General features: G+C 37.2%; 1 protein-coding gene across 2 annotated transcripts in view; it reads right to left on the bottom strand.

Annotated features, from left to right (window-relative positions):
* The window catches only part of TRPM7 (transient receptor potential cation channel subfamily M member 7), a 59,096-nt gene that overhangs the window by 14,509 nt on the left and 19,582 nt on the right, over positions 1–25,005 (bottom strand). For both annotated transcript variants that reach the window (XR_008822946.1, XM_056345638.1), the window contains exons 2-24: positions 22,799–22,878; positions 20,385–20,423; positions 19,726–19,924; positions 17,833–18,046; positions 17,177–17,301; positions 16,384–16,555; positions 15,371–15,545; positions 13,450–13,573; positions 12,484–12,556; positions 12,113–12,213; positions 11,116–11,250; positions 9,692–9,745; positions 9,092–9,232; positions 8,387–8,521; positions 7,511–7,791; positions 6,802–7,030; positions 5,427–5,582; positions 5,140–5,283; positions 4,334–4,462; positions 3,244–3,528; positions 2,034–2,208; positions 1,379–1,511; positions 392–576 (exon numbers count right to left, since the gene is read on the bottom strand). Coding sequence is in view for 1 of the 2 variants with exons in the window: in XM_056345638.1 (XP_056201613.1) it covers positions 392–576; positions 1,379–1,511; positions 2,034–2,208; positions 3,244–3,528; positions 4,334–4,462; positions 5,140–5,283; positions 5,427–5,582; positions 6,802–7,030; positions 7,511–7,791; positions 8,387–8,521; positions 9,092–9,232; positions 9,692–9,745; positions 11,116–11,250; positions 12,113–12,213; positions 12,484–12,556; positions 13,450–13,573; positions 15,371–15,545; positions 16,384–16,555; positions 17,177–17,301; positions 17,833–18,046; positions 19,726–19,924; positions 20,385–20,423; positions 22,799–22,878 (3,484 nt within the window). In the remaining variant the exon portion in view is untranslated. The remainder of the gene's footprint in view (positions 1–391; positions 577–1,378; positions 1,512–2,033; positions 2,209–3,243; positions 3,529–4,333; positions 4,463–5,139; positions 5,284–5,426; positions 5,583–6,801; positions 7,031–7,510; positions 7,792–8,386; positions 8,522–9,091; positions 9,233–9,691; positions 9,746–11,115; positions 11,251–12,112; positions 12,214–12,483; positions 12,557–13,449; positions 13,574–15,370; positions 15,546–16,383; positions 16,556–17,176; positions 17,302–17,832; positions 18,047–19,725; positions 19,925–20,384; positions 20,424–22,798; positions 22,879–25,005) is intronic.

The raw sequence follows: 25,005 nt of genomic DNA, 5'->3' as shown, positions 1-25,005 counted from the left end.
AAAAAAATATCTTCCCACATTAACAGGAAATCTAATCAATCTAATCTTGGGGGTTTGTTTGTTTGCTTATGTCATAAATTCGTTTGCCTGGAGATTTGTAGGGGCTGTGTATTCCCTGCCCACAGCAGGGGGGTTGGAACTAGACGCTCTTTAAGGTCCCTTCCAACCCAACCCGTTCTATAATTCTACATTCTATTACACACTTCCATCAAAACACTGGGAATTTGAACAGAATGAGTCTTAATCAATATCAAAACCATGGGAAATTAAGACCTGCTACGACTTTCTTGAGAACGTACATGATAACCAAAAACGTAGCACTTCTCTGACAGTTTGCTTTAATCGTAACAAAAAAGTTACTGAGATTTTTTTGGATAATAACTATCCATACTTGGCCCATCTGAAGTCTTGTCTGTCTTTCTTCTTTTACATATACAACAGAAGAGGGAAGCCATGTGGCTAAGAACAATAAGTGGTGGAGGCAGAACAGGTTTTTCATGGTAGGCCATAATGAAATGATAGCGTTGATACTTCCACACAATGTTTGAAATTGCCTTGACTTGTAAATACACGTTGCTGAAAGGAAACAGAAAAGTATTAACACATCACAGTGGCTTTTGGGGTGGTGGGCGGACATGGGGGAGCTTGGTGTTCGGGGTTTGTTTGTGATGTTTGGTTTTTTTTAAACACTTTGATAACAACCTTGAATTCTAAAGCTAGATAAGTAAGAGACAACAGCACATACTTGTTTTTTACTGCAAAATTATTTTAGTGGAAGTTGGAAATATTCAAGGAAACACCATGATCCAAAGCAAGGAGAGGGTTAAAAAAATTATCTCATCTGGCAACGGCCTCAGAAATAAACTACATTGAGATAAAATTTCAAGTTTGCCAAACAACAAAATTATTTCTAACTAAACCTAAGATTTTTACATCAAACCACATTAATTCTGCAGTCTGCCATTCCTCAGTGTTAGTGAGCTGCTTATCCCCATAAATCAAGCACTTGCAGAGAACTGTAAAAGACAATTTACCCTACTACAACTCAACTCAACCAACTACAGAACATTAAATTAATTTAGGACCGACAGTCAACATACAGATGAAGGAACGACTGTTTGTCTTCTGACAGAAGGAAGTTACAAAATGCTTTCAAATTCTCTTAAACTTCCGACTCCCCTAGCCTCTTAGATGTGACACACACCAGTCACACCACACGCTTCCCTGCTTAGTCACAGGCTTGCAGTGAGGAGGAGAAGACGACCAGCTTTAAAACCTGAAAATACTTCCAGCAAATGGGACTGCTTGTCATCTTGTCGCAGTGAAATAGAAACTCATCAAAGGATTAGCAAAAATTAACAATTACCCAAATACTTACTTGAAAAATGCAATAAGGAGATTAACCATAATTATGTACTGTACAAAGAGGTAGACAGCTTGAAGAAACGGGGTCAACCATGTTCCTGGGCCACAGAGATGAGCAACTTTTTCATCAGAATTATTTGCACATACTGTAGGAAAAAAAAGATAAAGAGAAAATACACAGAACTTTTAGAACTCCCAAGCAGGTATGGGGGTGGGGTAGGAAATCATTTAGAAAGATTGCAACAACCATCGGTCATGCACTGGTTCTGCAATTCAAAATGTCTCCATGCATTTAGAAATATGGTAGAAAACCACAGGAGACAAAGTTTCTGGTTAAAAAAGCCTAATACAGCACCACAGCCAGAATTTTGGCATGACAGCTGTGGGGAGAAATTCCAAAATCTAGCCAGGAACAAGCCTTGTGAGAAATGGTGATTAAGTGCAGTTTTCATTCTAAAGACATTCAAGTTTTATAAAGGATTACGAAAAAGACAAGGCAATAAGTTATTCAGCTGCAACCCGCAAAGAGGGGGAAGGAACCCAATGAACGGAATCACTGTCAACAATACTGGGATTTCATTTCATAAAAACAGAATTTCCTAAGACCTTGAGATGGTCTTATCTGAGTGAGTTTTCTCCTTACTTGCTGCAAAATTGCAGTGTCTTACCATCAATTTCATAGGCATACACTTCACCAAAAATCATCCAGTATGGATGAAACACAATATCTCTAGCAAGAGTCCAAGATGGTGCCTCGTCAGGATACAGTATGGCCTTCCTAGGAACACCAAAACTGAGTAGCACAAGCGCCATAATCACCACGATGTAAAACATGTTGGCCACCTATAGACACAAAGAGAGTCAGTTCACCTACAAGGTCATCATCATGATTTCACACACATGTTTACAATGACAGTGTAAACTTGATTAATTCTATATATTATATAAGGAACAGAGTCTAGGACAGCTCCACTTCAGTCACAACATTTTGTTAAGTAACCCGATAAGAAAATTTCTTTTATTCCTGTCCTTTCTTATAGTTTGTTTCGTAACCTTGGCCAAAGGCAAGTGATAGTATTTCCTTTGTAACTCAAATTCCTATTACGTGGATGAGTGGCAGCTGACAGAGAGACATTCCTTCCTAAATGCACTCAACATCTGCACAAAATGCAGAGGTAGTTTTCCAAGGACTGAAACACAGAGCCTATACCTCCTGCACAGGTTCAAGAAATCAAAGTGAGAAGCAACCAACTCAACGCCCTCATTTTTAAGGAATGAGAGGGTTCAACCTTGTAGGAAAAAACCACCACTTCCACCTTTGTATACACAGGTCTTAATCCTTAAGATTTTTTTCACATTTAGAATAGCTCACTGACCGTAAAGCTATTTATTTTTAATTCAAACAATTTGAATAATTTTTTATATGGAAGAAGACAAGAACGGAGCCACAATCTATTTCCAGTTTTCCACGGCACAAAATATGAAAGTGCTTTGGGACACAAAACAAGTTAAAGTCTTGCACTAAAGAGCACAAGGGCAAGAAAACCCAAACTATAAATAAGTCTCAGATCCAAACGGGACGCAATGCTAGACGAATCGAGAAAAAGGCATCACCACATTCATTTAGCAGCTTTCTACAGATAAGTGACAGAGAAAGCTCCATAAAAAAGGGAGCCTTCGAATCAGTGCTTGTTTTGAAACCCATTAAGTTATATTCCGTCTAGCTAATTCTGCACACTAATGTGTTGACACATTACACCAGGATAAACAACCTTTTTCTAAATAAAACTTTGAGAAAAGTTGTAAATGGATGCAGCAAGCAAAACTTATTTCAGCTGGGGAGAAAAAAACCCAAACATTAAGGAAAGTAGTACTTACCATTTTCCCAATCATCATAACATAAGGGCCAGCCTGTTGATTTACAGCTAGAAAATCCAGTAATCGCACATACCAAAAAATTATATTGAGACAGTATGTTATTCTTCCAGCAACAAAGACATAATTTTCTCTGTAAGTGTTTTCGCCAAAATTCCCCTTTGCTCCAAATCTTAATGCAAACCCGATGAAGAAGGTGACAATGGCAACTGTGTCACTGACATTGAAGTAATCACTGAACCACACTTTAATTTTCTGATTAATCTTCCCGGCTTCTGACATAAAAATCTGCAATAAAAATAAGTGTCAGGTCTGCTCACATTCATTGCACATGGACCAACACTGAAATATATGAAGCACTCACATTTTTATGCTTGCAAAAATGAAATATCCATTCAAATGTGTAACTTTTACACCGAGCAATCAAACCCAGTGTTTAGTTGTGTCAGCTTCACAACAAGGACAAGGAAGATGTACGTTTCCTTCTGGCTGAATAATTTATGAAGGAATTTTGGTTTGGGGGTTTTTTTGTGTTGTTTTTTTCTTTTGAGGCAGCTATTGCTACAAAAATGAATCCTACTTTCTGCCCCTTCAGCTGGGCCTGAGGTACCAGGTTAATGAACTTTCTCTCAGTGAAAAATTTTTACAGAACTTCTGAAAAGCCTCCTGCTGACCAGCAATGTTGCAGTTGTGACAGCTATCCTGTGTCCCTAAAGCTTTTTTGTTTTGTCATCTTGGTCATAGCATAGTGGTAAAAATTGACTGACACTAATAAACGAATACACATTTCACCCCTCGGGAATCTAAGGTGGTTTATTTCATTACAAATTGTAACGTAACAGATTAAAAACATTTTTTTACAAAAATCAGCTCCTGGTGGGGGAACCTCAACAACAACAAAAAAAATCAGACTGGTAGGTCTAGAAGCACTGGTATTGAAACTAGCAGCCTGTACCAAAATTTAAGATAAAGGCATTCCATCAGGTACTCTGATGCTTGAAGTTTCTTGGGTTCTCTTGTTTATAAACACAGTTTAAAGCATACTGTTTTAATGGACAAAGAAAACTAAACCCCCAGATTGTTAGAGGCATACCTCACGAATTTTCTCAATTGCTGATGTGAAAATGTAAGCAATAACGATCCACTCTTGAACGGATGGCAATTCTTCCATTTTTACAAGAACCACAAACGTGTAGAGCATGAGGAATCCTAAGTATGCCAACTAAAAAAAGGAATGAAAATTATACATGTAATCACTAACGGGTTCTTTATAGATGTGCATGGAATCTTTTGATGTGGTATACAATAAAAGCTTCACATAGGATGACAGGACTATATTTAGCCCTTTAAGCAGACAAGTTGCTTTTTATAAGGGGATACATTTTCTTCTTAGAAGAGGAAAAATAGCTGTAATAAGCTATTTATTGTTAGCAAAGCTTTGTTCTTATTACAGCTATTTTTCCTTTAATAAAAATTTTAGAGTTACTATGACAGTACTTTAAACAAAGCTGTGCATGAACACTTTAGCCTAATAAATGATTGCAAAATTCCTGGTAGCAACTGATGAAATTAATTACTCAGGCCAGAATAAAAACGTTAATGTTAATCACTCAGCTTAAAAAAAAAAAAAAAAAAAAAAAAAAAAAAAAGAATTTCTCAAAACCAGCATCATGAACTTTAAAAAAATCCTCAAACCACAGAGAACTGCCATGTGGATATGCAGGTTTTCAGAAGCAAGTACTTCTCATTTGCAGCTTAGCAAGGTAAGGGGTTTTTATTTGTTTTTTTAAAAGCACTTAAAACTTTGATTCAGGTCACAGAGCTATGTGTTGGGAAAAGAACCCAAAGATCTACATTAGATTTCCAAATAAAAGACACATTACACAGAAGAAAACTCACCGTATTAAACCAAAACTTCACAATCGGTGCATGATAAAATGCGTAAAATTTCTGTGTAATGGGAAGTCTTTTAGGTTTTGCTGGAGTCTCCATATCATGCTTTTCTAAAGTACTGTCCAAAATCCTTACTTCTTTGAACACCTCCTAAAATGAAAGGACTGTTAACTTCACATACAGAAATACATGCTTTTGGACACTCATTTTAACTCCTGCTTTGATTTAAAAATGTAATTATTTATTTTAAGTTACAAATATTGTTTTTAATATCTCCCCCTGCCCCACATTACCATAGGTATTTCATCTGCTGCATTCTGGAAGTTGTTTTCACTGTCATCCATTGCCATTTGATGCGCATCTTGAGATTGAGGAATATGTGACATTTCAGCCTTGGTCTTATATTCCAACAGCAGTATAGCAGGAGGAAGTAAAATACTCAGTATCACCTGGAAAAGATGACGACTAAGTGCAAATAGTTTACAGCTACATTAAAGTATCAGAACACACCAACACAGAGAATAGCCTCTGAAAATGTTTTATCCAAATTTCACTTGCTTGTTATTGAGGAGGAAAAAAAAGTAGAAAATAATTAGTTGTTATTACTTACATACATGCTTAAGAGGCTAAGCTCACATATACAGAGTGTTCCTTGACGGGAAGATATAAGAAAGGGGAAGAATCAACTAATGCCAAACCTAAAAGCCACTAGGAAGAATGTACTCCAAGTCTGAAGATCCAGAGATGTTCTGTTTACACTCTATTCTTTAATCCACTTGCAGAACCTCTGGAACTGTGTGATGTCAAGGTGTATTTAAAAAGCACATACAAGTGGAGGTCGTGGTTTTGACTGGGGTGGGTGGTTTGTTGTTTGTTTTGGGGAGGAAGGAGGGTATTCAACTTAAGGTAGAAAAATGGGCTAAGGTATGGATGAAGAGAATAAGTGAAAGCTATTTATTGCCATTAGCTTGTTAAAAAGCACGCAAGAAAATGGTTAATCGGTTATCAAAGAGGATTTTAGTAGGTCACAAGTTAAACGATGCTTGTAGATATTTTGTAGGAAAGTTTTTACTTCATTATATTCCTAGCAACAATTAGGTTTTGGCACACCATCCCAAAGAAATATGCAACTCCCAGTCTGGTTCAATTGATCTATGCCACAAAGGGCACCACTGGGAAACCTATCCCCGATTTGCCTACTCCTGTTTCATTCCATGCCCTGCTTTCGCTCAGTTTCTTCCTCCAAAATAGGACACACAAAGCTTTTCTATATCAAGTCTTATGTGCTGCTTGTAAAGAGCCAAAATGCCTGAAACTATATTCTTACAGGGGGGTTTCTGTCTGTTAAGGTTTTTTACCACTAAGTTTTTAGTAGTGGGTTAGTATTCACATGATCTCTTTAAGCCTCTGATTAAAGGCTACTTGCCTGGTTTTTGCCTTCTATATTTGTGTACCTTATTTGAAAAGATAATAGAGTGTCAAAAGGAGAGTTAACAATAAATACTTCCAGTTTTGATTATATTATAGGACACTGTTTTACAGGATTTATTAACATAAGCGATAGTTATGAAAGTTTTATACTAATAGCATTTACACATGTGCTTTCCCTCTATTTAAAAATAAATTGTGTTGATCCTTTTAACACCAATAAACCGCAACAACGCTTACTTTGTACCATGAATTCTTCCTCATGTTCAGCCTTCCCATCCACATATCTGATAACAACATCTGCGTACAAGTATGTGCTACAAACGGACGAAGCCTGGATGACACTGCCAGCTTCAGGCAAGTGGAGTTGCTCCAGTTTTTAAGCTCATAGGTTAGTAATTTCATTGCCATAGTTTCATCTTGTCGGAAGGACTGTTCTAACAGTTCAACTGCCAGCTGACCAAACTCACTAGAATGAAGAAAAAAACAAACAACAAAACTAAATACGTTATCTGTAGAAATGACCTTGAGTTTAAGTTGAATTTTCTTGTACAAATTCCCAGTAGCACAACTCGAAGGGACTATTACCTGTCCCTTCTGTACAGATATAGCGTACAGTAATTTGTAACTCCAAGCAACACGTGAAACTGTGACTTCTATTAAAAGCATACGCAGGCTATAAACAGCTGTTAAAATATGCAAGGAAATTACATGGAAGTAAATGGCACGTTCAGTGTCATTTTAACTATAAATCATGACTTGTAACAGTACTCAAGAGCGCAATGTCTAACATAAAACTCCTACTAGAGTGCCACTTCATCCTTTTTGGAAACAGGAATTGTCTTCAAGTCAATAGTTTTCTTCAATAGAAGAGTTTGGGTTTTGTTCATATATAGCCCACTACTTTTATTGTAAATTTCAAGAAGAGATCTTTATAAATATAATTTACTTGGAATACTGTTTCAGTTCTTCTGAAGTATCATCAACAAGGTCACTTTGTTTTGCTTCATATGCCATCGAACGGTACACTTTGCAAGCAACCAAGGCTTTTGCCATGGACTCCTCCCCATGCTGCCAGAAAAAGAGGGCCATCTTCTGCCGCTTCATTAACACTGCCCAAAGTAACAGCTCGTTGAGAGGGTAAGCGAAACGTCTGGTTTCCGGATCATCTATGTCTACTATTTCATCTTTGGTTCTTTTCTTTTTTCCCTCTTCTGCACCAGTGTCAATCTTTAAAATAAAAACAGAAAGTTACATTTTAAACCTCTGAACTTGGTCATTTCGTAACTTGAAATAAAATGCTAGAGTGATCCAATATCAAATGATATGTAATTATAAAAAGAAAAAAGAACTTTTGAGGGCTTGAAAAGCAGCTGGAACTTCAATTCAAAAGCTTCACTTGAGTCCAATTCATTGTCCAATTCATTTTAGTAACTGGGAGACTGAATTATTTTGATTTCTAGATCAAAAGCAAAGCAGTAACTAATATACCTCCACACAAACAAGGAAAGTCACAGAGAATGCTTACAGGAACACATGGCCAAATCTTGCTCAGTCTACAGAGCCAAGCGAGCTCCCCCGCCCACCCCCCGCTAGAACTGTGCCAATTATAAGCTTTTTGCTCCCTAACATGTCAAATCTTATCCAGAAGACCACTATACAGAAAGATAAACACCCTAGAGAACCCTGTAAGCATGCTAGGCTAAAATTCCAGCTCTACCAAAGCCAGTAAAACCTGCTGCTACTCACACTTGGATTTCAACCAGGTTTTCCACTCTTAACTACTTAAAGTCACCCCCACCACGTTCCCCTCACACATCCGTACCTTTGGTTTGTACGGCTGCGCTGTTTTGATGAAGTGATTATGGCGCATTTTTTCTTTCTTGTCTGCTCTGTTACCAAAAGACTCATGGCTTTTACACATCTGAGGAGTAGTATTTGAAGGATTTCGCCCAGATCGCTGTAACAGGAATAAGGGGAAGGGATTTGGTTTGGTTTCTTTACTGTTACCAACTAGGCATTATTATAAAATCATCTGTTTATAGTTAGATACTTAGTTGAGCGATTAAGCAGTTACTTTGCTACTGTAACAGTGATGAACATATGTAACAGCAACAACCAGAATTTTCACTGGATATTTAACAAGTTTTTTCTTTGTTTTTTCTGTAAAAAGTCTGAAAGTAGGCCGTTAAGTTGTTTTACAAGAAGCTAAGGTACTTGGATCCCAAGCCCTGATGAATTGGCATGGCTAGTGCCCATTCTTCCCTTACCAGTAGGAAAAGTAAGAATAAAACAGAAGGAATTTAGATGTGCTAGAATAAGGAGCAGGAGAACAAAACCTTTTGTTTGTCCTCAATCCCAAAACAGCTGCCAACTGCCCTGACATGCCTCACTATTGCCTTTGAAAGAACCAGTCCATTGAAAAGAACAAAAAACCTATATGGATTTAATTTTTCTCCAAAATACATGTGTGTTTTTTTAAATTGAGAACATATAAATCAGCATGTCCTGTTACCCAACTGCTACATACACGATTGTTCCCGCTGAGACTATTGTATATAGCTCTGAAGCGTTTTCTTGTATAGGTGCATCTATAGGTTCCTCCCATCAGATATTCAATAACCAGCCCCACATCAATCAGGTTGATTTTATATCCTGGAGGAAGATTTCCCTAGGAATACAAAAGGTATTTTTAGTTTCTCAAATTATAATCTTAAACCTACTTTGAAGAAAGAGAAGGTTATAGCTTCTTTTCTGTATCATCTCCCCTAGAAGGGTAATGTTCATTCTGTTGTGGGGTGGGGGGAGGCACTGGTTTTTTTGTCTACCGTTTTAACAGTCAAATTTACCCCTAGTAGCTGAAAGTAGTAGCTTTCAACCCCCACCCCCAAAAAGGAAAACAATCCCAAATAAAATGAAGAGGATGACACTCATTGGTTTTAACCTCCTCCTGGCAGGAGGGCATTAAGCATACAACAGCAAGTACTAGAAACAGAATGTCTGCAAAGATGGCTTATTATTTACAATAAAACCTAATTAAGAAACCTAAGATTAAATTGACAGTTAAACCTAAGAAATCATCAAAAGACTAACATTGCTAGTTTGACAGATTTTTACATTTACAGCATACCTGTTTGACATCCCGAACAAGATGAAAGAGTGTTGGGTTAGTTGGGCCTTGTTTCTTTATAAAAAAGAAGGGGGAAAAAAATTGGAATGAGAAATCAGAGTGCAATGACAACATGAGAAGATGACAGTAGAAACCACATATTTTTACATGTCGGCTCAAAAAACCCACCAAATCCTAGTTTTTCAACAAACATTAGCAAATCAAATACATGCAAATATTTCAAACTACTGTATTAGCTATAAGCTGTTGCCTTTTTTGTTGTGTTTGACTTCTCTTTAATTTGGGACATAATTAATACACCCATAGTTTGTCCAGAAAAGAAGGAAAAAAACCCACACCAGAATGCAAACAGCGGCAATATGAGGTTTTTATATTATGAAAACATAATATTACAGAGACAAGTTTTAACAAATAAACATTTTAATTTACAGGAACACACACACAGACTGATAGTCACATTTACAGTATTGCAGGACCCATAGTAAAGCTCCCTTACTTCTAATTTTTTTTAATTTTTAGTCCGAACATTTCCTCTTTTTACTACAGAGAATTTTTATTCCTTCTCTGATTTCCTGTGCGTGCATGAACTGTTACACTTTTAGACATATGGTTACCTTAGCTCCCATACAAAACTCAATCAAAAGCACATCACGTGCAAAAGCAACACCATAAAACATTTTTTTTAAAAAAAGTAACAACACCTGATCAGGTTGGCTCCTTTATAAAGCTTTATCAGCTAAAGAATTCCTTTTTCTTTTTTTTTTTGATCAACAGCAGACAATGAGACTGTTAACATAAGCCTAAGTCATATTTGTGAACTACTCTCTTTAGCTACTTTTTGGTGGAAGATTTTTTGGGTTTTGTTTTGTCCTGTTAGATACTTAGCATTATATAAAACTACCTTAAAATTCTTAAATCAACACCTACAGCAAAAAAAAATAAAAATTCTAAGTAATATTTGTAACTAAGCAGGTTCACAAAATAAACTTTTTATAACTATTTTGATAATATTAACCGTTATAGACATAACTCATCTTGCAAAGCCCTAACAACACTATCTATAGACCTCATATTGCTGCTCAAGTTTCACCCGTCTGACTTTTGTTCTCTTCCCCACTGCGGGTTACACACTTCCCATGTTCCACAACAAGGCTGCAATTTTCCCTTTAGTATCTCTCCCCAGCATCAGACACAGACGAACACCCTGCTGACAGACAGTTTCTGGTATTATTTCTGGAAAGCCAGAAAGCAGCTGTGGCACTACAAAGCAGCCAAACAGCACGTGCTTCCCAACTCCAACCTCATGCCAGGGAGCCTTCCCAATCGCCCCATGGCCTTCAGTGGTGCGTGTGACCCAGTACACCACAAGCCAATCAACTAAAAAGCTGCTCTAGAAGTAGCTTAAGAAGCAATCATTCACTTACTGTGTTATAAAGTTCTTCCAGCCTGGGAATTGTAAGAAATTTGTGCATGCTTACTCCATTTTCAATCAGAAGTTTCACAAATGCAACTCTATCCATCACAAGGGCATCCAACATAGCCTGTTCCAGGGAGCCAACCTACAACAAACAAGTAACAAGGTAGAGCCTGGGGAGAACCAGAAAACCCACAGAAGTAAATATACTTAGATTACGCAGCAGCCTCATTCATTTACAGGGCTGGGGAAACCACCTATGTCTACGAATACAGAGATGTCACCCTTCAAAACATTCTGAAGACTTAACCAGCAAGTCTTACGCTCTTCCACAGGTATCTCCAACTGACAAAGTACATGGGACTAAGTAGACATTGTGTTTAACATCACTAAGCTGTTTTCATAGATTGATATTGGATAAAACACAAAGACATAGAACATTTAAAGCATAATTTTCTCCAAGGACAAATGGTCAGAACCATCATTGCTATCAACAAGCCCTGCAGTATGTACTTCTGACTGCACACTCATGTAAGACTGTGTTTTATTTTTACAGTAATATGGGAAAAAGGCGAGATCCACAATGTAGTTTCCAAACTAATTTGCAGACTGCAAGAAACAGACATTTTGCCCTTCCCCTCAAAAAACTATGCAGTGCTGCCAACAGTGCATTTTACTAGATGCTTCTTAAGATATTCCTATGACCGTGCAACTATAAGGAACAAAAAGCATCAGACTAACAGAAATTCAGCTTCCAACTTTTGTAATGTCTTTTCTTCCCTAGATATTCAGAACACTTGGCACATTTCTAAAATTTTTGGACCATTTTCAACTACACAATAACAAAACAGCTGTAAGACTGCAGTATGCAAAAAATTACTGCCCTCATAATAAATGTGTCTGTATTCTACAGTCTTTCTCCACAAAAGTCAAAAGATTAATTCTTTACAGTAAGCTGATTTTCTCTCTTTTAGGAAACATTCTGCTTAATTCAGACCATTACATACCAGCCACTGTTGCCCATAGACAAAAACATGATTTTTGGCAATGTCAACTCTATCCCACGCGAGTGTAAGAACAAGCTGGTCAAATGCAGATGCATTCGTGCCTTAAGAAGCAAAAACAATGAAAAAAAATTAAAAGTAATTAAAGTATAAGATAATAAACATTATTGCTTCCTAAAAAGCAATCCACCACAAAGCTATACAGTATATTTCATAATTCATGACGCATGATGGTATTATACAATGAGAAAACATAGTAGATAATTATTTCCTTAAACACTAAATATTCCTAGATTATAGTATAAGTAATCCATCATATAAACACCAAACAACAATAGCTGGGGATTCCAAACACTCTTAAAATGAAGTCTCACCTTTTAACAACGCTGTAAGTATTGCAACATCAATGTCCTGATGTTCATCTGACCCAATATGAAAAACTGTAATCTGTCCAAAAGGTTAAAATGGGGAAAACATATTTTAAAATTATTTTCAGGCAAAGGTGATAACTCTGAAATACTTTAGAAAGTCACCTTATCTTCAATATAATTTAAGTCTATGCTCAATTTAAACTTATCTTTAGCGTGCACCTGTGTTTTGTTTTCCTAACTGGGTGCCACACAAAACAATCCTTTATGACCTTTTATGACCCTTTACGCTCCTCAATCAATTTGAACTTCTTTTCCCACTCTGATTATAATTCCTATTGTCTATAAACACCACACAGTATTCTGTTTACGCCTCCAGTTCATTCTAAATTATGAGCTTAACCATGTTACCAGCAAACATGTTTAGCCAAATATGACCATTTTAATCTCAGAACAGCACAATGTGATGTCCAAATGAGACACCAGTACTCGATCCCAGGCTACATATAAAGCTCTATAAGTGCTTTTGCTTTAAGCATGCAGTGATAGTAGACCTCTGTTAGTAGTTGCAATTAAAAGATATTAAAAAAAAAAGAAAAAAAATGCCCAAGGTTTTCAAAAATCAAAGCAAAAAAAAAAAGGCCCAAGGTTTTAAAAAATCAAAGCAAGAAAAAAGGACAGCAATGCAAATACAAAATACATACACACTATAAACAGATCAGAATCCTGCCATATGAAAACAAATAGGCTTGGGAACAACAAAAAACTCAAGACTACCAGAAATTATCACAAAAAATTAAGTCTCTCTTGGCCATGAGGTAAAGTATACATGAAAACACTGGAAGATCCACTATGTCCAGAAAAGATTTTTTAATAACTCTTAATCATATACAGCACAGAGATACAATTTAATATTATATCCACAAATGCATGCACCTTCCATAAAAAAATTTTATGGCAAGATCTACTTACAAGTTCTTTTTTTTTCATGCATTCCAGCAGTGTCTGAAACAAATGAACTGCTTCACTTTGACCGAAGTTAAATGTCTTTTTGATGGTTGAAATGATTTCAGGCTCAGCACCCTCAGGAACATTCCTGAGATTGAAACGAACAGACAAAACAGGAAAACATATTGTTACACATGAACAGTAAGAAAAACAACGCATTTAATTAGTTTGAACACGTCCATTCAGAGTCCTGCTATCTATAACCTTATTACTGTTTCAGTGGCAAAACCTTGGGTAATCTTCAGAAAGACGTATACATTGCTTAATCTACAACTTTCTACTACTGCCTCATAAAGTGACTCAGCTTCTCTCCCTTTCCTTCCCATACTCAGATTCAAGATACTCTCAACTAAAAGATGTTGACACAAAATACTAAGCATTCACTCCTGTGAGTAAGACCTGCTTCTGATCATACTATGGACAAAGCTGGTTTACTGCCACATTAGTCCCTGCCCCCTGGTTCTGAGGCAGTCCCAGCAAGGACCCAGTATGTTTAAAGGATTTAAGCAAGTCTGACAACTAACTAGAAATCACTAGACATTGTGTGGCCCAAGCACATCCCTTTTATTATGTGAAACTACACTTTAAACAGACAACAGAAGCATGTAAAAAAAGTTCAGTTTTAAGACTACTTGGAAGAAATAATATAGAAACTTTCTGATCCTGTGCTGGTTTTGGCTGGGATAGAGCTAGCTGTCTCCATAGTTGCTAGCATGGGGCGATGTTTTGGTTTTGTGCTGGAAACAGCGTCGATAGTGCAGAGACGGTTTAGCTCCTGCCGAGCAGTGCTTGCACAGAGTCAAAGCCTCCTCCGCCTCTCGCACCCGCTCCAGCGAGCAGCCTGGGGGGCACAAGAAGCTGGGAGGGGACACAGCCAGGACAGCTGACCCCAGCTGAGCCAAGGGACATGCCAGCCTGCATGACGTCATGCTCAGCACATAAAGCCGAGGGAAGGAGAAGGAAGCAGGGGACGTTTGGAGTGACGGCGTTTTATCTTCTCAAATCACTGTTGCATGTGATGGAGCCGGGCTTTCCCGTGGATGGCTGAACACCCGCCCGCCCGCGGGAAGAGGTGAACAAATTCCTTGTTTCGCTTTGCTTGTGTGTGCAGCTTCTGCTTTACCTATTACTCTGCCTTTACCTCAAGCCGTGAGTTTTCTCAGGTTCACCTTTCCACTTCTCCCCCCAGCTGAGCAGGGGGGAGTGAGCGAGCGGCTGTGGTGCTCAGTCGCTGGCTGGGGTTAAACCACAACCAATCCCTTTTCAGAAAAGTTACTACTATAACAGCTAACTGCATGAAAATATTTCCATTCAATGTAGTCAAGTGATATTTCCAAGCAGTTTGGAAACACATTATTGTCTTCGTTATTCTCCGTCCCTGGAAGGTCTGGACAGCTCTGCCTCCTGTTGAACACACTTACCAGCCACATTTATCACTCAGGTTACTATGGCAGCTTACTTAAAATTTGAAGTCCAAGCACAGGGAGCGTTTAAACAGAGTTGGGCCCTCTCGTTACAATGGTGTAACAGAATTACTGCATGTAACTCAAGTTACATACCAGGTGTTCCCCCTAATTTAGGATACAGGCGTATACACGTTTCCTTTCCTTTTTTTAAGCATTGCTAAAGCAAGCATACCCTACAGAATTTCATGCAACTAGTGAAAAATATGTACAAGGAACATAGAACTAGAAAACAAGTCTTTGTCTTTATACAGAGCTATTACAGCAGCCAGCCTGGAAAGCTGCATCACGTGTAAGATTACACTCTCCGCTTAAAAGCCTTTGTCTTTATGCAGAAAAAACTCTTGCACTAATTCATTAAGGAATAGCCCAAAATCCATCTACATATGACTGGTAGTTTGGCTGGCAGTGCTAGGACTTACCCTCCCTCCTCTGTTTGCTTGTGAACATATGCCAGTATGTCTGCAGCTCTCCCGGTTCCCTCACACACGACCACCGGCACAGGAGGACTTTCTTGAAGGAAGTCCAAAACGGTGAGTATGACATTGGGGCCACCTTCGAATACAAGCGCCACCACTGGCACACCTTGGCCAATTCCTACAGAGTTGCAACAACATTGTAAGTGTATAAGGAATGCCTAGATAGATTTCACATATTTAATAAATCAATTATGCCCCGTATGTCCCTTCTGTTGAATAACATTTTAAATCCTGCCTGACAGACATTTTAGCACAGTTTCAAGCACTCTTTATACTTTGCATGGCAGGGAAAGCACCGAAAAGAAGTTGATAATTACAGTGGAATCCAGTCTACAAAACAGAAGAGATTCTTCACAGAAATATTCCTGAACCAACGCAGAAGAGCGAACATTTTTTCTTTAGGGAACTCCCCTTCTACTTTCCCCCCAGTTTCTAAAGATGACAACACGTATACAATTTGAACATCGTTACACAGAAACCCTCTACAAACAGGGAGTATTGCCAAAGCATTCCTAGAAGAGAAAAAAAACCCACAGATGCGTTGCTCCATAATTGGGAAAACACCAAAAGTAGTCATGGCTTCTTTGCACAAACACAGATGATGTTTTACAAACTGAATTGCCCTATTGTGAAACTGCAAGTGATCACTGTCAAAACCATGCATCAATCAGATCAGTAAGACCTGACAACATACTAACAACTCAAGTGACATACATTTGCTTTCTCAAACAAAACGAACACTCAAAAAAACCCTCCTCTCTGGCCCCAGAGAAATCTGAAATCTACCAGCAATACCTAGGGTCCAAAGCAGCCGCTGAAATTTGCAAAACAATCATTCAGACTTGAAACATAAACAAAAGATTAATTTTTCTATTTTCTCATTCAGGTGTTTGGTGCAAGTACCTTTCTCATTAAAGAATAGTAACGTTCAGCCATCAGGCATCAGAATTACTTACTTGCATGAATCCGTTGCAAATTAATAGTTTTTTCCAGTTCTCTCCGCAATTTAACTTCTGCTCCGTACTTTCCAACTGTTCCATCATCCACCAGAATGAAATGGGAATGGAGGTTATTTAGGACGTTTAGTTTACTTAATGGGTTTAACAACGTTTGATATGGAGCAACCACCTATGTATAAGCACACAACAATGTCTTTTACTTGTAAAGATTCACATTTGTTTCTCTGAAACTTAACTTTTTGTCTGGACATGAGAATTGGTGGCTCAACAAGAAGCACTGACACATATAAGCATGCCTGGCGTCAGGATACACCAACAGCCGTAGCTCTTAACTTTGTGCAGGAAAGCAGAAAACTATATCACAGAAGGATTCTGTTCTGCAGGATAACAGAGAAAATATACTTGGAAAAAAGTGTCTTTGGGGAAAACCTGCGACTGCTGTGGCAAATAGTAGCACTGAAGACTCCACATCAAAATTTTTCAACTTACTGCCCTCTGAAAACGTGAATTCTCTGTAATACTTCAGCATTTTTGTTTATTTGATTCAGTAATATTGGGGGGTGGGGTGGGTGGGAGGATTAAATACTTGAGAACAAGCCACTCCTCTAGCGCATTTGCATTTTGCAACTTGTTTACACTCATGATCTTGCATAAGTCACAAATGTCAACGTATCCTCATAGGAAAGCAAGTATTCTAGTGATGCAAAGCAAGTAAAAAAACACGCTTGAGCAGATTTGTCAAAAAATAAGGCAGGTAAATCATTATTTCAGTTAGGTAATTTATCCTTACATCTCTTCCAACAAGGTCATTTCTGTTTTCAATCACTCCCCATGGAGCAATCCCAATAGTGCAAATCTTTCGAGATGATCTGGAAGCATGTTCTCGTAGAGCATCACCAACATGTTTTGCAACACCTGGTGGAGCACAAAGAGATTTCAGTGTACTGAATGTCACAGCTTATTGAGAAATACAACTGTGGTATTAGTTAACTGGGCCTTTAAGGATCTGGGAACTTACATGACACAACCCCAAAGAAAAAGCACTATACTACATCTACTAGAAGGACACAAAGTACCATGTATCAGTAATTCAATAAAATATATATTAGCCTAGTAAGAACTAAAGAGTTCCCAGTACATTACTGTACTTGTTTTAATCACAGTAAGTTTTTCCTCTTTTGGTTTCAAAAAGCAAACAAGCAAAAAAATCCCCAAACCAAACAAAAAAAAAGCCCCCAAAGCCCCCACCTTTATATTGTTTCTCTTTGCAAGACAAAACAGCAGCCCACTTCAATCTACACGTTCAAAATGCATTATTTTAATTTCACTTGACCAAACTCACTCAAATTCGCTTTGCCTTAAGATGAAGCTATGCATCCATTAAATCTTTCGACTCTTACAAACCGTAACCCAGCTAACCGTGCCCCTTCATTGGTGGTACTTTACCTGTGTTCACTCCTCCAGTTATAATCCAGGCTCCCGTTGTTACTGCAGCTTTAATAAGACCTTTGCCAAGCAACTGTTTGATGCGTGGGTGAAGTTCAAATTTCTGCATGCCCCCATGGACAGATATGACAAGCTTCGGCAACTCCATCTGCCATTCTTTAAGCATAAGTTGCAGAATAGCTTCAGGCTTAGTGTCATATGACAATCGCACGTACTGCAGGCACAGGAAGAGAGTTCAAAGGTTCTTAAATCATCACAGAATCAATAGATCAAAGGAAGAACCAGAATGTGTTTCAGAATATATTATCCTACTCCTGGCCATCAAAAAAGTAATTCACTTCCTCAAAACACGGCGGATGCAATAAATGAACAAGTTTCCTTTATGTGTTCCAGGATTAAGGAGAAGTCAGTTAATAGTTTTGAAAGCAAGTTTTGGAAAGGGAATGACTGTTATTTCATCCTACTGGCACAGTGACCTAGAAAAACGAATCTTCATGAAAGCACTGAATGATCTCTAAATTAGATGAAATTCAGAAATATTTATAAAAGTTCTGCCATCTACTGGGCAAAGGCTTGCATATCCCCTTTGAATTACAGACAGTTAGTTGCTTGCTTTTCCTTCCCTGTTCCTGGTGGGAAGGAAAGCTACATTCTTTTAATAGAAAACTTCAAAACTTGCAGCTTTTTAACTCTCTCTGCTTAACAGCATAAAACTAAGTAGATGGTTGATCAGTTAAAAATACTCTTACATCTTTAATATGAGCTATTCTGTAGAGAAAGGGACGTTACGCAGAAATCAAGCCCTACTTGAACCAAGTTCTAACTAAAAAACCATCACTATGCCAAGAAACTAGTTTTAGCAACCCCACAAGCACTCTGCAGAAGCGAGCACAGAAATGCATGTAGGCAGCTTGCTATTTCTGTGCTCGAAAAGGATTTGCAGCAATTTTAAGCTAAGCGTGCAAAGGAATGCATACGCTGCTATTATGAACACCAAAGAATTCTGCTAAGAGCCCTTCTCTCCACAGAGATGATCTGACTTCTGAGCCCTGAACCCTCCCTGGGGGCTCTGCCAGCTGCACAACGAACACAGCTCCCTCCTGCAAGCACTCCAGTTTGGCCAGAGGAGCCACACTGCCTCAGCACCTCCTGCAGCCTGAAACTACAGGGGCATTAAATCATTTCTGCCACAACTAGAAATCCTTTACAAAATGGTTGTGGAGAATATGTCAGAATTCCCAGTTTTCTAGTCTCTCCAATACATGTGCACTTGTGAATTAAGAGTTAGTTTCCAAACTTCCAGTTTATTGGTATGCTTGTTCTTAATGCCCTCTCCCAAAAAACTCCCATTACTCTGATCGGTACAATTATGCTTCAATAATTTTGAACAAATCCACTGAAGTAGCATATTCCACATCTGTCCTTAATTTTAAATGATTTTTCAGAGTTTAAAAATTATGAATAGAGGGTTACAATAGCAGATGTTACTTAAAAGGTCCTACAAAAATTCAACAGTAGTGAGCAAGCAAGCAGCATAGATGAATAAGCTGTATTTTCATGAAGTCTGAAACAGCGATATTAAATTCTTAATGTAATGTTTTGCTGAAGTGATTTATGAATTCCTATCACTGTTTGCAATTTAAAGGTAAGCCAGTACATGAATATGACTAATTCTGATAGAGCTGAGCAACTTCTGTACAAAAAATAAATTTTAAAAATGGAAAATCAGAAAGAATTCAGATCACAATAAAAAAATACAAGATTAGTAGAGGGCACTGATTTGTCATAGTATGTGTGACATTGTTTCAGCCTTCAATTTCAAGAATTAAATGAAGTATCCACCATCTCTATCAACATGTTTAGAGTAAGAAAAAAAGAAAACATCATACATGCCTTAGCCCTGTAAGAATGAGAGCCACCTTGAAAGTTGATGACACCGTAAGCATCAGTAGACGTCTGTTCCGTATGTTTTTCCACCGACCACTCTTCTATTTCCTGATTATAGTTTTCACCCAGCTTCACATCGGAGTATTTCATAGCAAGACTTGCAGTAAAACAAGCATGTTGTCTGACCAAGCGGCCACAACAGCACCTGCACCCAACCATATCATTTAGAATACTTCAGTAAAGACTAATATTAAAAGATTTCTTCTCTCGTCTTCTATCTACAGAGATATGTCAGATTTAGAAAGCAAAGATTCTAAATAGTATAGAAACCACTTTTCCAGAGCAAGCCTTGTCACCACACATGCTTATAGCAAGTATTAATTACAATACATAATAATTATGCAAAATATGGAAGCTCACATATTGCAAGTTGGAGGCCAGAAGAAACTGATTCTTTGAAGCCAAATAATTTACTTAACATTTATAAATCTGTGATCTACACATTGCAGACAGTTCTTTATCCGTTAGTTGTATGTTTTATATCTAACCTTTCACTGACTTGTCATTTGCAATATTGATCAAAACTTTTTCAAACCCTGTTATGAAAGTGCTTATTTAATGGAAAAAAATATTCAGGAATATTGTAATTACAGAAGAACTCTTACCTGACAAGTTGCTGACAAATCTGACATCCTGGAAGGCATCTACAAGAAATATTTAAAGATATGAGTAAACTCCAGCTTCACTTTGAAGGGGGGTGGAGGTGGGTGGGAAGGGAAAGTCAGATTCCTGTGCTTACAGAAGATTACTGAACAAGAGATCTCTAATGAATGGAAAACATGCTGCCCAAGTTTGCCCATTTTTAACACGGTAACTTGTCTGTCTTTCTTTTACATGACTGTAACATACTTGGCGTGTAAAAATGTATAAACATGCAAAAGTTTCAGTCCTGAGACTTCAGACAGGTTTTCCAGCTTTGAACCATCAACATCTGAAGCCCAGGAATATTTCCGACTGGATTATCTGCAGTACTGAAACTTTTTATCTAGATGCTGAGAAGTTAGTAACAGACCAGCATTTTCTGGAACTCATTCTAACGACATTGTTGCATCTGTTCTACAAATTCATCCTTCTAATACACATCCAAGTTGTACTACCTGTGCGGGAAGGTTATTTTGATCATTTCCGAGCTGCATGTACAGAAAAAGATATATTTGAACAGGCCTTATACAGTAGTGTCTTTACATAAAGGCTATTAAATAATTTCTACCCTCTTCCATCTCAAACAGTTTCCATGCTTTCCTGCTAACAGCTTTCTTATCATTTAAAATTAGCACGGCAGATAAATTTATACCACTGTTTTCCACAATTTTCATAAGCAGCTGTTAACCAATTATGGTTAAGAGCATGCAAAAGCATACAAAACCAGATGTTACACAGTAGTCTTCAATTGTTTTCAGACTCTGAGCATAAACAATTTTTAAATTTCATCCTCTACAGAAGTTACACTGATATTAATCATCTAAGTTTTAACAGTAAACTACAGCTTTACATCTTCTCTAACAGTTTTTAAATTATAATTATCTCTACTCAAAGGTACAGATCAACAAAACATATCAGATACTCCTGTCTAAATTAGATTCATTTATGCATAATTCACGAACACAATAAGCAATTCTCAGAAACTGAAGGACAGAATATGATAGGAAAGTTGTGAAGTCCCTTGTATGCTACAAATGGGTTAAACTAAAAGGGCAAGCATTGAAGATCATTTTGTTCCTTGTGAAATGCTCTGGAAATTTTAACAGCTTCCTAATTACTTTGTTTGCATTTGCAAATTTTCCATGTGCTACAATCATGGCTATAAATTCTAAAAGCTTCTCATGTCACATGGTTTCAAGGAATGTGGTGAATTACTTACAATAGCTTAAAAATTCTACAGCGTTTACTTTGTCCTTTTTCTGCCTAAAAACAAAGGTCTTGAGTAATAAATCTCTTTTGTTCTGTTGGGGCAGAGCATAAGGGGTTGTTTTATGGAAAAGACTAAAATCCAAGTTTTCTGAAATTCAGAAGAAAAAGTTTCTCAGCTTCTCTCAAATACGTGAAGCTAAAAAAAAAAAAAAGTCTGATCTGAAATCCATAATGACAATAGTAAACATTTTGGGGAGACAAAACTGCTTTACAAAATCAATTTTGAATCGATTTTCAATTTTAATTTATTTAATCTGTCATGACTATGCACATCAAATTCAATCACTGTAGGAACTCTTGAATTATACCTATAATACTTGGTGAAGGTAAACTCTACTAATTAGATATGTTAGAGGTATCGCTAACTTGCTTGATTTCATATCTCTAATATAGTGTAAGGGAAAAGCAATAGGTGAGATATGCAAAACATTCTTCATTAGTCTCAGCCTCCCCTCCAGAAACTTCTTTCCCCATCCTTCAGCCTCACTTTTTCCTTACAGAACTTAAGGATAAAAAATTACTAGATACCACATGAAATCTTTTGATATCCATATTGTTTTTATTTAATCTATCTTCCCTGGAAGCAAATATTTCTTTGTTTTGTAATTTTTTTTTTCTTCCATCACAATTCTCTTTATTCTTCTATGAATTCTTCACCCCTTTTTCCTGCACTATCAGGTTTATTTTTACACTTAGCCAGCATTCACACTGCTGTTCTTTAAATGCCAATAGAGGCTATCTCTATGTGACTTTCTGACTTCAGAACTATGCCAGCAAAAAAAAGTAATAAATAAATAAATTACGAAACCCACACAGGAGACACACCATAGACATCACTAGGAGGACTGGTAGGAAGCAGCAAAGAGAACAGAGGAACATTTATTAGAGATTTTTGCAATGCCAAAGTACTTTCAGAAGAAGAAAGAAAAAAAACCCAAGCCACACACAGAGTGACAATGTCCAGCAACAAAAGTGAACTACTAAAGACAGTATTTTATACAGATAAGTAGTTAAGCCAAAAATCTATTTTACACTCTCTTTATAATCTTTAAAGTACTGATATGTTTTTAAAGAGCAGCAATGAGTTCTTGCGTCATGTGTCATTTACCTGTGGGGGTCTTTTGAACTTGGTATAATATACACACACTCCCTCTTTGTGAAAGTATTTTCTATCCAGGATTTCTGGGACTGAAAAATAAAAAAGCGAAACAGTATTATAAAATAGAAATCATATAACTTTGCAATGAAAAATGCCTTTTAAGGAAACAGGAAATAGAGTATGAGGGGTATTATATTTAAAGATGAAGGCAACTAGAGGCTAACAAAGAGGTTAAATTAGCATTAATTGTTTTGCTGTCTCTCAAAAACTATCAAAACCATGTATGTCCCTATAAAAGCATCTCACACGGCCTAAAAGTTGAGATAACCAGAATCATTATGTAATTATACACAATTCCCTTAAAATCCAAAGTAATGTTTTCAAAGCTAACATTTAAATAGCAAGAATTTGCAATATGCAAATAAAGATGCACCCAAAAAAACCCCAAACAACTTAAAAATATACTGTTTACCTTCCTAAGAAAAAAAAGTTACAATTTTTAAAACTTAACCACACTGCAGTGAGAAACAAATAATCTCATCTATTTACCTCTTCACTAAAATAAAATTTTCATCTTGAAATTGCAGGTAGCAACACTGGCAATCTTTTCTAGTAGCAATAAATAGGTCAGAACCTTTGTTCTTCATCAAGAAACTTTTCATTTCAATAAACAAATTTAATTAGCAACCCTAATTTTAAGCTTAAACTTGAAACATATTCTGAAACATGAAATTAAGGAGGTTTACTTCTTCAAATGCTTACCTGTTCCAATAGCTGGACATAATTTTATTTCAGTTACTTTAAGCAACCATTAACATATGTTATCTTACATGATAATCTCAGGATTACATGCTAAATGATATCATCATGTACAATGTCTACGTCACATTTCAGCAATACATTAGGAAAGGAACTCAGACATGATTTTTAGTAATTAAAAACAAGAAATCAGTCTTGGGATGCCGATTTGCACATTATGCAAGATTACTTTAAATTCTTTTTAACATTGCATTAAAATTTCTTCCTTGCTGACAGCATGTCCTGTTCTACAGTTACACTTTACCTTTAGAAAAACGTGAGAAGTTTCATACCTGTTCTATTTTACAATGAGGGGAAAAAACCCAACTGCTGTATATTCTTCACAGGTATCTACAATAGAGGTCTGTGGAAGCTATGAAGAAACTAAGATATTTTTTTCCAGATCTATTATAACAGAAGATTCAGTAAAGATGGGTAGTTTTTCACTCATCACAATTTCAAGATCAGTTTAAGATAATACCAAGAAATTATTACAGGTAAGAATGTACCAGCTAGTTTTAATATAGGTCCCTGGAAAACTGCTCCTGAATTCCCCACCCTCTTTCAAAGTATTTCTCAGACTCAGCAGATCTTTCCCACATTGTTCATCACGATCTACCTTCCAATATTTTGTTTTAGTGAACTCTGACTATGAATCTGTCAAGATGGCAAACAACTCCTGCTCCAGTTTCTGTCCTAACGTTAAGACGGTCACCGGTCTCTTCCAAGGAGGATGGGAAGGTGCAGGGTACAAGTGCTCCCAAGAGAGAAAGAAGGGTAGGAGAAAGGGATGCAGAATCCACAGGGAACAACCATGGCGGGGAAGAAGAGCTGTGAACAACAGAACGAGCACATACACCATATATTTGAGATTTAAATTCATATTTTAAATACCTGGAATAAATAGCCAAAGCCATTAGTTGCCACCGTCCTACCTCCTTTCCCTATACATTGGAAAGGATGCTGTTGCAAAAGAAGAAATCAAGCAAGGGAAAAGCAGGATATTAGACATTATAAGCAAACATGGAGTTATGAAGGATTCTATCACATTTATGGTGCTTTCCCCTCCTTTTTGGTTTTTTCCTTTTCTTTTGGAGCAGAAGATCGAAGCGACTGAATCTTAACAGGATTGTGAAAGAGAAGATCTCTTCCTCCGCTGTCCTCAAAGTCCTTCTAATCTTTCAGTAGCTCTCCTTTGTCCTTGGGTAAGAAAAGAGAAGCACATCACTTTCCACAAAGAAGCTGGGTATTTCCTATAGGACATCTGCGCCTTACATGAGCTGGGCTCAAAACACCTTTATCTCTTCTCTATCTTTATCAGAAGATTAGCAATGTTATAAAAATAAATTTGATATAAGTGTATATGTACCTTTATGTATATTTATTGTACTCTACGTAAAAATACACATACAGTAGGT

This window comes from Falco biarmicus, chromosome 7 (assembly GCF_023638135.1).
Source record: "Falco biarmicus isolate bFalBia1 chromosome 7, bFalBia1.pri, whole genome shotgun sequence".
In the NCBI taxonomy this organism is placed as follows: domain Eukaryota; kingdom Metazoa; phylum Chordata; class Aves; order Falconiformes; family Falconidae; genus Falco; species Falco biarmicus.
This window is presented reverse-complemented; position numbering and strand designations above follow the sequence as displayed.